The following is a 16,554-nucleotide window of genomic DNA, read 5'->3' on the forward strand; positions in this document are numbered from 1 at the left end:
CCGGAGGTTACAATGTCTTACAACCTTGTACACTTGTAAAATAGACTCTTTTAAGTATTGCGGAATTTGCCAATAAAAACTTTTTTTATACATAGTATTGAATCAAGATTTCATTTCATTTTTTGGCTAGAAAATTGAGATTCTATTTTTTTTTATTTTAGTAACATAAAATTAATTACACTGTATAATGTTGGTGAGGTGGTTCTGTGTGCCCTAATCGACTTGCGTTGCGAATAAGTTTAGGTACATAGAGTTTTTAACACGACTTCTGTCTGGATGTTCTTTTCAAACTTGCTGCAACACTAGTAAAGCCTTCAGACCTTTACCCTGACTTCTGCTATTCCTATTAGTCTGTGACCTTGACCTTAACCCATAGTAGCATCCGTTAGGATATTGGTATTCTGTGCATAGTAGTGTAAACTCTAAAGTATTATATTCCTTGATTAAACACAGTAGTTCGGAACTGGGATCGCTTAATTTAGTTGGGACTTATCTTGCAAACTATTTTGTTTTTTTAGTTTCGACTCGAATCAGAGACATAAGTAATAACAGTAGTACTGAAGGTTGGTCAACCTTTAGAACTACAAGTATTTTTCGCTGTGCTTATTTTTTTAGCAAAGTTCTGCAATCTAGTTCTCGTAGGTCGTCTTTGGGAGCGCTCTTCCGAACTACTGTTTGAGAACTAAAGAAGTTTGACCCAAACCTATAGATATTTTATTCTCATTGCAAAAAACTGTGTACGTACCTAGTTTACTTAAATTAAATTTAAACATTTTAATTTCATTTGAACTACATAACATGGCTAATCTTCCACCACGTAAAATTTCTTCTCCACATATATTATCTAGGCAAGGTACGACGCCGTTACAAGTTTTACTACAAATGGGATTTCCAAAACACCGGGCGTGAGTTGTTGTTATAAATTTATGTATTTTCTTAATTTATTCCTTGTCTTTATAGACATAAAGAAACAATTAGGTATTAATGTAATCGCTATTCGCATAAATAATTAATACTCATTATTATAATGTTAAAACATGAAATAGGTATAAAATATTAAACACGATATACATATAACACTCAAAAATACCTTATCGTATATAAAGCTATAATAAATATTAATGTTTAAAATATTTATAATACAACTAACTTTTAAAAGTAATGTGTCCATTCATTTCCAGTATATGATACTAATAGAACCTAAGATTTACGCGACATTGATCAAACAACAACAATAAATAAATCGTGTGTATGATGCCATCTATTATTTGAATAATGAATGATTTATTTAACTAATAGTTCGCAAAATTGAATATTAACTATGTTAGGGAGAAATTCATTGTAATTAATCTAGCCCTTTAAACATTTACACAGAAACAGACAAACAGACAGTTTTTCCCTGTACATGATTTTACGATTTTTCAGTGTTATCAATTTTATTGTTCTAAAAAAAAAGTACACTGATGGGCTGTAAAGTGGTTAATTTTAAGATATATCTATTTTATTTTAATCTACTATGTCTTTGAAGATATCAGATTAATTCATAGATATTTTTTATATATAATCTCACATCCCAAATACATTTGTGTATGAAAATTTTTGAATGTCGACTATAGTTAAAAGATTAAAAGAGACCAACTCTTATTTACAATATTTGTTCAATTGAAAACTATTCAGCATATCAAACAGATCACTAAATAATAATTCTTAAGTTATTTTTTTTGTTTCTTGATTAAGTTTAAGTAAAATTAATAAAAAAATTTATTACAGATTGAAAGCACTGGCAGCAACAGGCAACCGTAGTGTTCAATTAGCCTCTGACTGGTTACTTACTCATGTGAACGATACATCAATTGATGTAAATGAACCACGAGAGTATATTTTCTATGCCTGTCCCACTGGAACACTACTTGCACAACTACTTGAATTTTGGGAAAAATCAAAAGAGAGTAGTGGTTGGAATGGAGCACACAATTACCCACCTCATATTACATTGGTGTCATTTTTTAAGGTTGGTTAATAGGTAATATAAAAAGTTCATACTATTTATAGATTTCATTATTACACAAATAGACAAAGACAGCCTTCCCTGCTTGCCAGTTTCGTAGAATTAAAACTATTCAAGGGACTTGTGGTTACATCAAGTTTTGATACTCACATGTTACCATTAAATTATTAATGGATGATAATCGATGGGTGCATCCGCCTGCGCTAATGTTTGCTAGAAGCTGCCAAATTATTAAATAGCAGGTTATTAGGGGTATCTATCTGTCACCACTAATATTATAAATAGATGTATTCTGATTGACTGATCCATTATTAGTCAACTGAAACTACAGAGTCTATAGGAAACATCATCAGAGTAATAATTACTATAAAAAAATATTTTCAACTTGAATACTTTTAAGGCTTACTTTGACAGGACTGTTAGGAGTGTTATTTAAAATTTTGTATGAAACATAAAATAAAAAAAATGTTATAAGTAATTATAGCATGAGGTGTAGTACAAGATTTTCGTAGATTGATTGATTTTATTTTTACAGGCTCCTGATGAAGCATCCCTTCGGCTTGCCCGAGCAGTAAAGCAAGTTATAGAAAACATAGGAGATCCACCAAACTGTCCACTGAAACTAGAGCCATATATATCTCAAAATTTCATGGGTCTCTTTGTCTCTGAAGACTATGCTGATTATTTTAAAAAAATTGCTGAGCAGTTTGTAAATCTGGTGTCATGCATATGTGAGTGGTTTACTTAATAAATAATAATAATATGACTCATTAATAATGCTTAAATTTTTTTTTAAATATTGGTCATTTGATCCCTTGATTCTCATAGAATAGAGTTCATATGTATAATTTTGGATATATGTATAGTTTTTGTGTGAAATGTAACAAACATCTATCCTCCTATAATTGCTTAGAATAGTAATAACCTACATAACTTAATATCATTTTGGAAAGCAGCCATGAACGTGGAAGCCAATGTGAATTCATTGCACATAACGTTAGCTTATCATTTCGCCGTAACCGCATATGATGAACTCAAATCTGTTGTTGACGAGCTACAGCCAATAGAGCAGTCTAGCTGGGAGCTGAGATTGTATTCAAGAGATCCCCGCTTTACTAATCATCAGGTATGTTATTTTTATAGCCTTTTCACATATTCCGTACATGATACATAGATTTTTTTATTGTGTATAAAAAAAATTTAAAGACGTGAAAGAGCATTCTACACTGTCTCCGGCGGCGTAGCTGTGAAATGTAGATGGTGTAGGGCAGACCCCATCTCGTTGTTAGGGCGACCTATTTCCCCCTACTTAACTGTGAAAGCGTGTGGTCACACATGCACGCCTCCAGACCCATTTAGTTGGGGGATAGAGGTGGGGCGAAGTGGGGTACTCCCCAGCTTGTAGGCCGGATTCTACAGCGGATTAGCAGAGTGAAGAATCAGTCTCTCGCGTCCGCCTCCTTCTGCGAGGAAGTTATCTCGCAGAAGGAGGCGGCATATATGTATACTATATGTAGGTAATGGTTAGCACTGGATTTATTATTCCACATTACTAATAACCCCAATAGGAATGGCGCAGCGTGGGGGATGTAGAGGGGCCTATAGATTTATATGGAAAATACACGAAAGTATTTTTTTTATGATTGACATAAAGTATTGTAAGTAATGTACTATTATGTACAATTGTACATATTATCTAATTTTTTACTTTTTTTTACAAATATTTTAAAAAGAGGAAGGAGCGAATTTTTTGTTGGAATCAGGCAGGGATAGACCACTCTCTACGACACTGGTGTATCTAAACATGTTCATAATACAATAATGACGGAATTTCGTGTCTCTGGTCATGTCGTTAATTTTTATACAAAAATATCTTTGAGACATGCTAATATTCAGTTTGTGTAAATTGATCTTTAAAACAGCTTTTGCCTCTTCGATAAGAGTATACTTTGAAAGGTTTATACGGAACAAATGGATTGTCTTGTAAGTCGTCACTTATCGAGATCCTTTAGGTGGTTCTGTAGTCTTCAGCACCTTATATATATAGTTAAACTCAAAAATGCTTTAGGTAGTATCAATATATAATCACCTTTAACCTTTACTATACATATAAAAATATAGGTACACATACAGTATACAGACGAGTGTAGAATATACTTCCTTTTAGAAGTCGGGTAAAAATCCAGGTTCTTTTAACCTCGATTTTCAACGTCTATTTAATATGATATATATATTAGCATAGAAACATATTATCTATAATCGCGAGTAACAGCTATTATATATATAAAAAGAATACAAGTTTTTTCATAATATCGTGAAATATTCTTAATAAGTCATAAACATCGTGTTTGTAATAAACGTTGTCACGTTTTATGTTGTACACCTTTGCAATACTTATGGATGATAATGGAAGCGGGTGCGTCAGGTCAGTTACCCCATCGTGGTAAATTTACCATGAATTTATCACGATGGTTCCCAGGGGGGATCGCGTGGAGGTCAACCTACATGATACATTGCTAGCAATGGGGTTATTAGTCCACATTACTAACAATCCCCATCCCCGCACCTATACAATACTGTCACGCTAACAACTTCCTGGATAGAAGCACTAAATATAGCTTGTTATATTGTAGGTGCATAAAGTGATGCAAGGTTACATTCCGAAAGCTACCGACGAACTTGAACTAGTCCTAGGAGACTATATTTATATTGAAGAGAAAGAGTTTAATAGCTCCTCTGACGGTTGGGTGTACGGCACGTCTTGGCTGACAGGTAAGTGCGCTAATCGTGACGCATATCACACTGATAACAGACGTCTGTACTTTATCAATATCATATTCAGTGTGCAAAGTCGATTCAAACTATGAAGTGCTTACGACTATTGAACTTGAAATTCGGAGGTTAGTATTGTTCATATGCGCCCAGAACAGAAGTGAATTACATAAGTTTCTTGTGAGTGTGTGGCAAATATTATATATTTTTTTACTACTGAATATCCAAGTAAGTATATTATATACTATAATAAATTTAATTATGTGTGTAGATTATTTTTGACCTTATATTTTTAGTTTGTTTATTGACCTACTAGCATTTCACCTTGAACTTGATTATAAATTTTATACATTAAATAAACGGTTGAGGCTTTAGATATATAGTTTTTTCTATCAATTTTAAATACTTATACACACACATTAGGTAAATATTATTCGTGTTATTTAGTACATACATTATTATTTACTGATTGTTAAGATAAATTCTAACTTACGCTAACATAGCGTTTAGTTCTACTCGGCAAAACCTATAAAGCCTTGAATTTTATTAACATCGATTTCTTTGTTGTAATTAGGTGTCAGCGGTTGTTTGCCAGCAGTGTACACCCGACGTACTCTAGAGTCGGACGCTTGGACTATACATAAAACTATTACGCTCGGAAACAACAGTGAGTTAGAACTTTATTGTTAGTTAAATAACAATAATTTTTACTGAAAATTAACATCATAATGGTTGCTAATTTTGAATAGCTATGAAATATTTATGAAGTTACTTAGTAACAGATTTTGTTCATATTTTTTTGTCTGTATAAAGTTTCGTACATTAGTCATTCAAAAAGCATAAGTAATCTTGTTTCAGGAAATACATGTAGGTACATGGTATTCGGGTTCTGAACAAAAAATATTATTAAAAACCCTTAACTGAAAAACGACATTATCAGTTGTTTATAGGCATATTTGGCTATCTAGTCCTTTCAAGTAAAATGCCGTTGTATCTAAAAAAAAAAAATTATAAGCATATGATAAAAAAATTGTTTACATTATAAATCTCGCACTTTGTTCGTTTATTTTACAACAAGTCCTTCATTTGAATAAATTACATTATACGAATGTGATTTTTATTGTTTTCTAATTTCACCAGGATTAAATAAATACATTTAACGTTGATATGGAGACTATAACAATTGGGAATGATGTCTAAAATAGTGAAATATTATAAAATTCACTTACATGCAGTGGTTCTGGAGATTATTCTTCACAAACATACAAAGTAGTAAAATTAGATTCTTTTTATAACATTACTATTTTAAGATATTGTCGTGTGTCAATTACACAGTACCCACTGCTAATAACTAGTAACGAGCGTTAATTTATTTAAAGACAATGATCCCAACATAATAAACGTACTTATCTATCACTTTGATATCACATTTTACTGTGTGTACACACTTTCTTTCCATTCTATTAATACAGTTAACGTGTTACTATGCTTGTTCATGTGATTTTATGTTTGCTAATAATATGTTGTGCAGGTTTAGATAGTAAATCGGAATCTGACTCAAACACGGAACCAGAAATGGCTTCGAATTATCCACATGAGGATGCGGCCCAGCTTGGTTTTGAAAAGTCTGAAGAGACTTACAAAGAGTGGTCGAAGTATTGGGATGCTTACTCGACTCGAACGAATCCAAACGTGTTGACCCCAGGTAACGATTATAATATTATTAATTCATGTATTAATATTGCGGGCGATTTAATTATTTTCTACAAATGATAGAGCACGTTGATGTACGCAGAAGTTGGGTTGCTGCCAGGGCTGCATTTGCAAATGGCATAAAAAATATTTCTACAATAAATCCGCATAGTACTGTAGTTTCTATAGCTATTTTAAAACGACGTTATGGTATACAATGAAATTTTACGAGTTTTAAATACATTCTTTACTTCAATGACATGTATACACATGTATATACTATTATTCTTTCTATTTTTTTAAACTAGTACAAGTGTACTGTTAACGCTCATGTTAGTCTAACAATATTGCTAAGAGGTTCTGGGAGCTGAAGGATTGTCGCCTGATTTTCATTTAACAATTAAAAAAAACTGTATTTCGCTTATCTGTAGTGTTTATAGCATTATAAAACAGTTCATAAATGTCGATAATTTAGGATATCTATGATGAAATCATGAGGACAATGTATTTAAAAATATGTGTTCGTAAATTTTAATGTTTTTTTAAAAATAAAATTTAAATTTTTATTTCATATCTACTAATTATTATAAGTTGGTTGTTTATTACTTATTGATGCCCTATCATTATGTTATTGACTTTTATGTTTAATTCATTCTTATTTTATATACCTTATCACTCAAATGACAAAATGTTGAGCATATTATTAAGTAATGGACACCTAACTATTATGTATTTCTATTCATGATACATATTACGTTAAAAAATAAGTCACTAGTTAAAAATAAAATATGTGTATGTATGATACATATATTAGTTAACTTTATGGTTTCTAGTCTTTTCGTTATGTATATTTAGAAGTATATAACCACTATGTTCCATTAAAATATTCATGGGAAAATAAACTGCATGTTTCCACACAAACAATGAGGTACAAAATATAAGTAGGTAGTACCTACACTCGCATTTGTAATAGATCCTTTTTTTTCAGTCGATACCATTGACAACAAAAATGGCAGTACTTCGGGAAATGGAGACATAGCATCGAATTCATCTAGTAAAGTAGGTAATCACACATATATAGAATAAAACAGCGTAGTCTTTGATGTAATTTTGATATATAATAATAGGGGAATTACATGATTTTCAGTCATTAATTGGCTCGTAACTCAGTGATCTGGATCGAAAATTTTAGTTACTTCTTGAACACTAAGCATGTCGTTTTTATTCGACGAGATCAAATATATTTTCTTAGCCAGATGTTTAATGTTTGGAGTCCCGTTTCATGCACTCAGTCATTTATATTCACAACACACCATGTGTTCTGCTTACAATTCGTTAAATTAATGTCGCTTCTTCTACAACACCTTATTTTAAAGTATATGTAACATAGGATAGCCAAGATTCGGTTACCTTATTTGTATACACACAAGTATAAACAGATAGCCGTAGAGTGCCTACGATATGCTATGTTTGGTTACGGTCGGACCGGTTTATTTGTTGTCATAAAAACCGTTGTAGCTCTAACAGAAGTTCCAATTACTAAAAATTCGTTTCAAGGTCGTATTTTGAAAATATTAAAAAATGAAATGCATGAAAAAAATTATTGACTTGACAGAATACCCCCTAAAATAGTCGTTGCTATATGGTTGCGTTTAGCATCATTTAAATAAATAAAGTAATCACTGTTTGTAATCATCTCATTTATTCATTCATAAATTCATAATATAAGAGCAGCATTATTATTGCTGAAGCTTTTCCCACTTACTATGACTTTTAGTTGTGTTGATACGACATATCCAACTCCAACAAAATTAAAATAATAGTTAAATAATAGATAAAAATAATATCTATTATTTAACTATTATTTTAATTTTATCATTTGCCTGGATATAGTAAATTGTAAACACTGATTTAAAATTATTATTATTATTAATTCACAAGATCTCAATATGACAAGGTACGGCATTAGTCGGCAATACGAAAGTGATATAGTGAAGATTTCCATAAATTTAATTATAAAAAAGTTTAAAGTGTAATGAAACCTTATTTTCATATTAAAGTATTTTCTAAATAGAAATAGAAATAATAAAATCTTTATTCACAAAACTTAATATAAGCATTTTTGAATAGTCAAGTTTTCTTTTATTCTACCGCTTATACGGAATGCAGATTCATCACAAGAAGAATAAGCAAGAAACTTGTGTGTAAATTTAAAAAAACATGAAACAAAACCCTACATAGTAATCGTGCATCATATACCAAGCCAAAAACCAGTCGGCACATCATACCAAAAGATAAGAAGGAGTAGTTGCCTACGTTTCTCTTTCCACGAAAAAGAACCTACTATCATTCACGATTCATTAAAAAATATATAATGGTCTGATATAGTTTTTATCAGTTAACCCTATCTATATTGCTAGACCATTGAAACAGTGTAATTCGGAGAAAATGACGAGTGTCATATCTACTTCATTACACACAAAAAATACTAACGAGTTGCTAACCTCTTGCTTTTGACACTCGGTGAAAATGTGTGGTACCTCGTATACTAATGTGAATAAACAATTTTGTGTATTATAAAAACGTAAATAAAAACAAATATCATTTGAAAGAAGTTAACATTCCCTATATTATAACAGGCTTAAGTAATTAATAGATATACATATAGATATTGTATCATTACAGTAAATAAATATATACTAGAACAATGAACCTAAAACTAAAAATCTTAAAAAATATAATATAATATTATGGTATTATCTAGTAATATAGCTTTTTGCCCGTTTATTTTTTTTTTAATATCTAAAGTAAAAACGCATGTTTACATTGTAAATAAGTACCTACTTATAGAATTAAAAAATAATTATCTGAATTATTCACAGTTGTTAAAACTATCCAAAACTACACGAATGCACCAAATGTATAATTCCGTTGTTATCATACTTACAGTACACTGTTAATCGTATTTCTGTTATCGTAACAGTGTACTGTATTATTATTCTAATAATATAGTAGTCATTATGCGTCATGTTATTGTCAGCGTAACTTAATTTTTAGAGGATAAAAAATCCTAAACTGTTAGTTCATTGACTTTATAAATAGATGTTTGTTTGCGCATAATATCCGTACCTAATTATGTACGCATACTACAAACTAGTTGTAGGTGCTTTTTTATTTATGAACTTTATTGATAGTCAAGCTATTATAATAAAACAAATTTTAAATGAACCTTATCACATTACTTTAGTGAGAACGTAACCAAATCGGTTGAGTCATTTCTGAGATTAGCTTGAACAAACGCACAGACAAAAAGTCTATAAATCATTATTTTGGATTCTACTAGGTTGATAAAGTCCCCAATAATAATAGTCTCATATATCTTCAATGTATAGACAGCAAACAGTTACATTTATTATATGTAGAAGGAATAAGGAATAGATCGATTATTGTCATTTATCTTGTTCAGGCTTATATAAATATATACAGTGGTGGTCATATAATTAGAAACACTCCTTATGAATAAAGACAGTATAACTTAAACGTACAAATTATCATAATAAAATATACACATTCAATAATTAATAATCATGCAATAATATAGCCACTCAAATTAAAAACTCATTAAATGGATAAAATATAAAACATATTTTACTTTCAATTATAAAATGAGTCTTAAACATGTAGGAGTTTATTTACTGTTACTTGTCACTTGGACACCTAATTAGAAACAATTTAAAAAAGCATCCATAACCGTTCTTTTTTTGAAATTGAAGAATAATATTTCTTTCTTGCATTTTTCTATTATTTTGGCGACAATTCAAAATTTAATCTGAATTCTATTTTGTTCAAAATAGGTAATGATAAAAATTGTGACGCGTCAAATAGGCAAATAATTGTAAATTCACATGTAGATCATAAATAGGCGTACAGAAGAATGGCTGAGCATTTACATTGTTCTATTAAGAAAGTTTTTAATGCAATTGATCATTACAAAATACATGGAAATGATGAAACAGTTGAAAATGGTTTTAGAAAGGCTCGGCCAAGAAAATCCTCTCCGAGAGAGGATAAGCTAATCGTTCGTCTTGCTAAAAAAGACCCATTTAAAGGCTCCAACTAGATTAAAAATGAAGTTTTTTTGTCTGATGACCCGAGAAACATCTCGTCAAGACTGATACGCCAAAGATTAGTGGAAGCTAAATTGTTTGGATGAACCTCTCGAAAGGTACCGCTTCTTTCCAAGCAACACCAGTGAAGCCATTATTATTTGCTAATGAATATAGTAATTGGACAGTACGAGAATGAAAAAAAGTGTTATTTTCAGATGAAACAAAAATAAATATGATAAATTCCGATGAAAGCGCTATGTTAGTAATATATATAAATTAAAACATCCGACTTATTATTTAGCTCATTTATTACTCGCTGTCAGAATGTCAAAAACAAATGAATATATTTTCTTTAGAAGAAAACACAAATACATTTTATTAATATTAAAAAAAGGTTTACATACGCATCAGTTAGACGTTCTTTAAATAATGCTTTTAATTATAAATACACAAGGAGTATAGTCAAGCACGGTGGCGCTAACATTATAGTTTGGGGATGTTTTTCCGGATGTGGAGTTGATCCCATTTATAAGATTGAAAGTACAATGAATCAATGTCAGTACAAAAATATGTTAGAGCACACAATGATTCTCTACTCGGACAATCGTTTGCCTGTAAACACTAGATTTCAGCATGACAATGACCCTAAAACACGGTCAATAGCGCCAAATATTTTCTTACCGAACCCGTACATCCGTTTTAGACTGGCCAAAAAATAGTCAAAATTTAAAACCGGTAGAAAATCTCTGGTATATTGTTAAAAAGACAGTCTTAAACAAACGTAATACCAGTCAAAACGAACTATATGAATCATTTGTTGGAGCATAGAATTCAATCCTTCTAGTGTATGAAATAGATTGAATCTATGCCATGTCGTTGCAGTGCTATTATAAAAAAATAAGAGATATGCCACTAAATATTAATTATAACTATTGGTAGGCTGTAGGTAGTAGCTATTTCGTAAATAACAATACAAATTACTAATACTTAAAACAATATACTTTTTATACTTTTTTGTTGTTGTTTCTAATTAGTTGACCATTATAGCTCATACCTTAGAAGGGTTAATCGTCGCCGGTAATGTACTATTGAAACTACACCTATGTAGTGGAATTTATATAGTTTTTATAATACATTATAAATTGTTGAACATATTGTTGTCCTATTTATTGTTTAATTTCGAAATAAAAATGATTGCGGTGAAGTATTTTACATGAATGTTGACCGTTGGTAGTGTTTCTAATTATGCTTCCACCACTGTATATAAAATATATTTACTTCAAACTGTAACATTATATGTAACTAACTCTAATAACTTTGTTGTATTGAATACTGAGATAACAAATACATTGATAGAGAATTGATGATTCTTGAGATAAAACGAAACAGCGACATCTTAAGCTACTCGTACTTTCGGCAGTGATCGATTCGTTATTGATATCCTCCTATGCCACTTGTCTAAGCCTTCAGATTGGATATCCCTTTCAAACGCGATGATAACAGCGTGAGTTGCAACATTAAATATTACAAAATTTAATTTAAGGAATTGATACACTAAATCTACGTAACATGATTCATGAATGAGTGAGTTCCAAAAATAGTCAATAAGAAATTGTTCTAGCGATTACGTGGTACAGTAGTATGTCTACGAGAAGACTTCTACATAAAAAAACAATCTGAGATTTAAAAAGGGATACTCTTTCGGGCAGGCTACCGCTGGCAGATATAGTTGATCATCAAAAGGGTTTTTTACATTGTTCGCTTGCATCATCAATTTTCATAAATCGTCTTCAAACTACTAATGATAAGGGCCCTTATCATTAGTAATTTGAATATCCATACATTACATTACACCAACTTTAGTAATTTTTATCTACCCGCGCTTGGATGACCAAGCACAATATAACTATTAAAATGTGATCAGCTGATCACATTTTAATAGTTACAATTTTATATTTTAATACTGAAGTTGTTATAAAACAAATTTAATTTAGAGGTTAGATTTTAAAAAAATCTAGATTTTATGCATAGTTTGTGTCTCCAATAACAACCGTCATTGGCGTAATTTGTGGCACGTAATAGAAGTAATAAATATTCTTGATAGAACGCAACGAATGGGCAGAAGACAGATCGGCGCTGGTACTTTGCAATGCGGCACGGCGAACGAGTGGACCTCACATACGGGGATTGGGTTCCGTATTGCTTTGACGAAAACGGGACCTATGTTAGGAAGGACTTGAATATGCCACTACACCTTGCTGAGAGGCGAGTCTATAGTTACATTATGTACATGAAAATATATGCTTCAAATGACGTAATGCTTACTAAATATATAGTTGTTAATGACTTATATTACCATATGTGCTAAGTTCTAACTATTATATTACATGTCACATAAACTTATATTTCTTATTAACATTATAAACACGAAAGTTTGTGAGTATGGATGGATGTTTGTTACTCTTTCACTACTGAAGGGATTTACATGAAACTTTACATTAATATAGCTTATACATCAGAATATCATAATGGTTATAAATTTCGTACGGGTAAAACTGAGGGCACAGCTAGTAACAATAAATTTTATGTATCACTCTATTGTGACTGCTCTATCCAAGTCCACACACATTCACAGTCGGGATCGCCTTGGATTAGAAATTTGAAAATTAAGTATAGTATAGTAGTAATATCACGGTTAATGTGGGTATCGACTATAACAAAAGTAAATTCTGGATAGTACTTTTATATATAACTGGAGTGCAAGTATGGCGATAGTCCTCCTGATGTAAAATACACTATGTAGATATGTGTTTCCCTCATGCGTTGCCATTTTTTACTACAAAGGTATCATGGCTCTTTATTCTGTAATTTTACTACTATACCTCGACTTTTATACCGAGACACTCCATAGAAAACAAATAAACTTTTTAACTCTGCAAGATAAACAATTAATTCTAGTAAAGTTTATAAAATAATTAGAAACCGTAATAACTCAAGATATTTACTATACTACCTGGTACTTAAAATACAGGTTTAAAAATATATAAATTAAAATTAAAATTGAATTTTCACATTGTCTTTGAACATTACAGAGCGGGTGGTAAAGTTTCTTATGATAAAGATTCGCCACTGACCCGGATAGGGCGTCTGCAGGCCGAGCTGGTGGGTGAGGGGCTGCGCATGGCGGGCGTGCGAGTCCGACATGTATATGCCTCCGCCGCGTTGCGCTGCGTCGAAACCGCTCACGAAATGCTGCGAGGTGAGCGAATTAACGTGCATGTTTTCGAATCGGCTCCAAAAAGGAGATTCTCTTTTCGATTGAATTTACATACATACATTTCAGTCAATAGAATAGATTATAAAATTCTTTTGCAAATAAACTTGAGAGTAATTTTGAATATTCATATTTATTTTATCTACCGCTGATTCGGAAATTCAAATTTGTTCAAAATTATAACCAACTCGAGTTAAAATTGTATTCACCCACGTGTGTGATAAAAATAATATATAGTGAACTGATGGTTTAGAAACACTGCTTTCCACTAGTCATAATGTCATTTTGTTTTTCTAACTTTAACCTGCCGAGAAAAAATTTGTCTAGTCTTTAAGTTATATATATTACGCCCTCAAGGCTAGAAGTCTTGTGAAAGACAGCAAGATGGCTTTTTGTTTGTTTTTCAGGCTTACAAGATCCATCAGTGAAAATAAGAGTAGAACCGGGGTTATTTGAGTACAAAGGGTGGCATGCCACGAAGGGATTAGCTCCCTTCATGACACCCTTGGAACTTCACAAGGCGGGTTATAATGTCGACCTTAAGTAAGTTTCGCAACTTTTTATATATAAATGTAAGAATAGAACATTCTGACTTCAATCGGATATATTTAATATGCTATAATGTGTGTATGCTTCAATATTATTTTGTGTATCTTATATGTGTCGTGTATCCTTCAACATTATTTTTTTTATTCCAGTCATATTAATGTTTGGCGCTGGTATATCCTAAAATATTATGTTTTGTATATTATAGATATGAAAATTATGTATCATTAAATTTTTATCTCTTCTTACTTAGCCAATATCGTAATATTATGTTGTTTATTCTAATACTTTGTATAGAAAAAAATTATGTGTTCGCGTGTATAAGTATAGGTAAAGCAGTGACACAAACAATAAAACAATAAAGTGAATATAATTCATTAAGATGTTATTTATATAAGGTATCTTATTATGTAAGGTATTGATCAAATGAAAATAAATACTATAGTATGGTACGGTAATGCAAAGAAAGAAAATCGTTATTTTTTTTCTTTTTAAGTAACATATTATTTTTGGACACGGCGTAATCAATTGAACATGTTACAGTTGTTTTTTTGTGTAACTGGAATGATAAACAAACTGACGCCTTACCGTATGGTAAGTGGCAACTGTCGCGATAACTATTGAATGATTAAGTATATCATTAAGATTATATGGTATGTTCCAAAATAAATTCATATATTAATTAAAAGAAATGCCTTGTTACAGTTACCAGTCTTATGTGGATTTAAATATAGAAACACCAGAGACGTTGGAAGAATTTTACAATAGAAACGAGAAAGTTATCCATTCAGTTGTCAAAGACACGGAAGCAGATGGTAAGTGCTATGACGTATACTATAAGAAAATATGTACACTATAAAAATACACTTGTATTTATATGATCACTGACATATCCACACAAAAATAGGTACGAACAGCAAACAAGCGAACTTTTAATAACGATTTTCAAATTAAATGAAATATTGTTCTAATGATTTAATTTATATAAGAAACATCAAATCTAAAAGCTTTTAATTGATTGGCAATATGTTTTAATGTCGGCTTTTCACATTTATAATCTATAAGTTAGGCTTTTATATTGTAAAAAAAAAAATTATATTGCAAATATTGTTCACAGATGGTAACGTTTTCTTTGTGGGGCACGCTGTTATGTTAGACTTGATGGTATTTGCTATAAAGCGCTTGGAACAAAAAAAATCTGAATATATTCCTTACCAACTCAACAAGCACTTACTCCGAGTGCCGTATTGCGCTCTGGGAGCTATGAAGGACAAGCCGTGGGAGGTAGTGTCGCCCCCATGTCCACCCTCAATAAACTCTAGTTCCGGCAGGTATGACTGGCGATTACTGCTAGATATGTAAAGAAGTTGTCCATTTAGAATAAGAATAAAGACTGTGCAAGCTGAAATTATTTAAAATTTGAATACGCTATTAATGCTCTTCGTACATTGTATTATACAATTTTATTGTATGGATCATTTACTAGGCATTACATTAAAGAGCAAATTTGTTTCCTATATATTTGTAACAAATACATTTAAATTTATTTTTATTTAAAAGTACATAGATAACATGTGAAACGATACAAGACGGCCTTATCAAACGAAGGCTTTATACGTGCTTCAATACGATGGAAAAGTCATATATATTTTTTAATTTAATCTGAATGCTAATTTGCTCATCGAATACGCGGTTCTCGTACTTAGTAGATTCGTATTTTGAAATGCTTTATGTTATGTATGTATAAAATGTTTGAAATGTTTTTTTTTGAGAAGCAAAGAAATGTAAAATTTTGAAAATGGCTAATGACTACACACGCTGCAGAAGCCAGGAAAAAACTACCCATGACCTCGTCTGTGACGAATTTAACTTTTTTTTTTAAATAATTTTAATAATACTATGTTAGTGCACTGAATTTAATCTTATTTGGAGTCTCGTTCATAATGTTATCTGTTACAGAAATTTATTAATATGTGAATCATATATGTTGAATAATTTGGTACTTAGGTACCAGTTGTCGATTAGCCTCTTAATATAAATATGATTTTATTTATTGTATTTTGACTCGAATGTACCTATAGTTTTTAGTGTGTAAGCGTCTTATGCAGTTTGCATAATAACATTATTATTATATTTATTTTTCCATTTGTTCT

At 31.0% G+C, this 16,554-nt stretch overlaps 1 protein-coding gene across 1 annotated transcript; it reads left to right on the forward strand.

Moving 5' to 3' along the window:
• Nucleotides 1-421: 421 nt before the first annotated feature.
• On the forward strand, nt 422-15,959 carry LOC131847585 (ecdysteroid-phosphate phosphatase). Its single transcript, XM_059197178.1, has 13 exons — nt 422-905; nt 1,771-2,011; nt 2,544-2,739; nt 2,965-3,134; nt 4,642-4,780; nt 5,355-5,447; nt 6,312-6,485; nt 7,461-7,531; nt 12,686-12,846; nt 13,674-13,840; nt 14,263-14,398; nt 15,107-15,216; nt 15,519-15,959. The coding sequence occupies exons 1-13, from the start codon at nt 799-801 to the stop codon at nt 15,761-15,763; spliced, it is 2,010 nt and encodes a 669-aa protein (XP_059053161.1). The 5' UTR covers nt 422-798; the 3' UTR covers nt 15,764-15,959.
• The last annotated feature ends 595 nt before the right edge of the window (nt 15,960-16,554 follow it).

The sequence above is a fragment of the Achroia grisella genome, unplaced genomic scaffold, assembly GCF_030625045.1.
Source record: "Achroia grisella isolate CSIRO2021 unplaced genomic scaffold, CSIRO_AGI_Agris_v1 utg540, whole genome shotgun sequence".
Taxonomy (NCBI): domain Eukaryota; kingdom Metazoa; phylum Arthropoda; class Insecta; order Lepidoptera; family Pyralidae; genus Achroia; species Achroia grisella.

Excerpts from the sequence above, each read along its gene's own strand:
- LOC131847585 (XM_059197178.1), top strand. The coding sequence starts at position 799 with ATGGCTAATCTTCCACCACGTAAAATTTCTTCTCCACATATATTATCT. Across the intron at positions 7,532-12,685 it reads CATCGAATTCATCTAGTAAA|AACGCAACGAATGGGCAGAA; the intron begins GTAGGTAATCAC and ends TATTCTTGATAG. Across the intron at positions 13,841-14,262 it reads CGCTCACGAAATGCTGCGAG|GCTTACAAGATCCATCAGTG; the intron begins GTGAGCGAATTA and ends TTTGTTTTTCAG.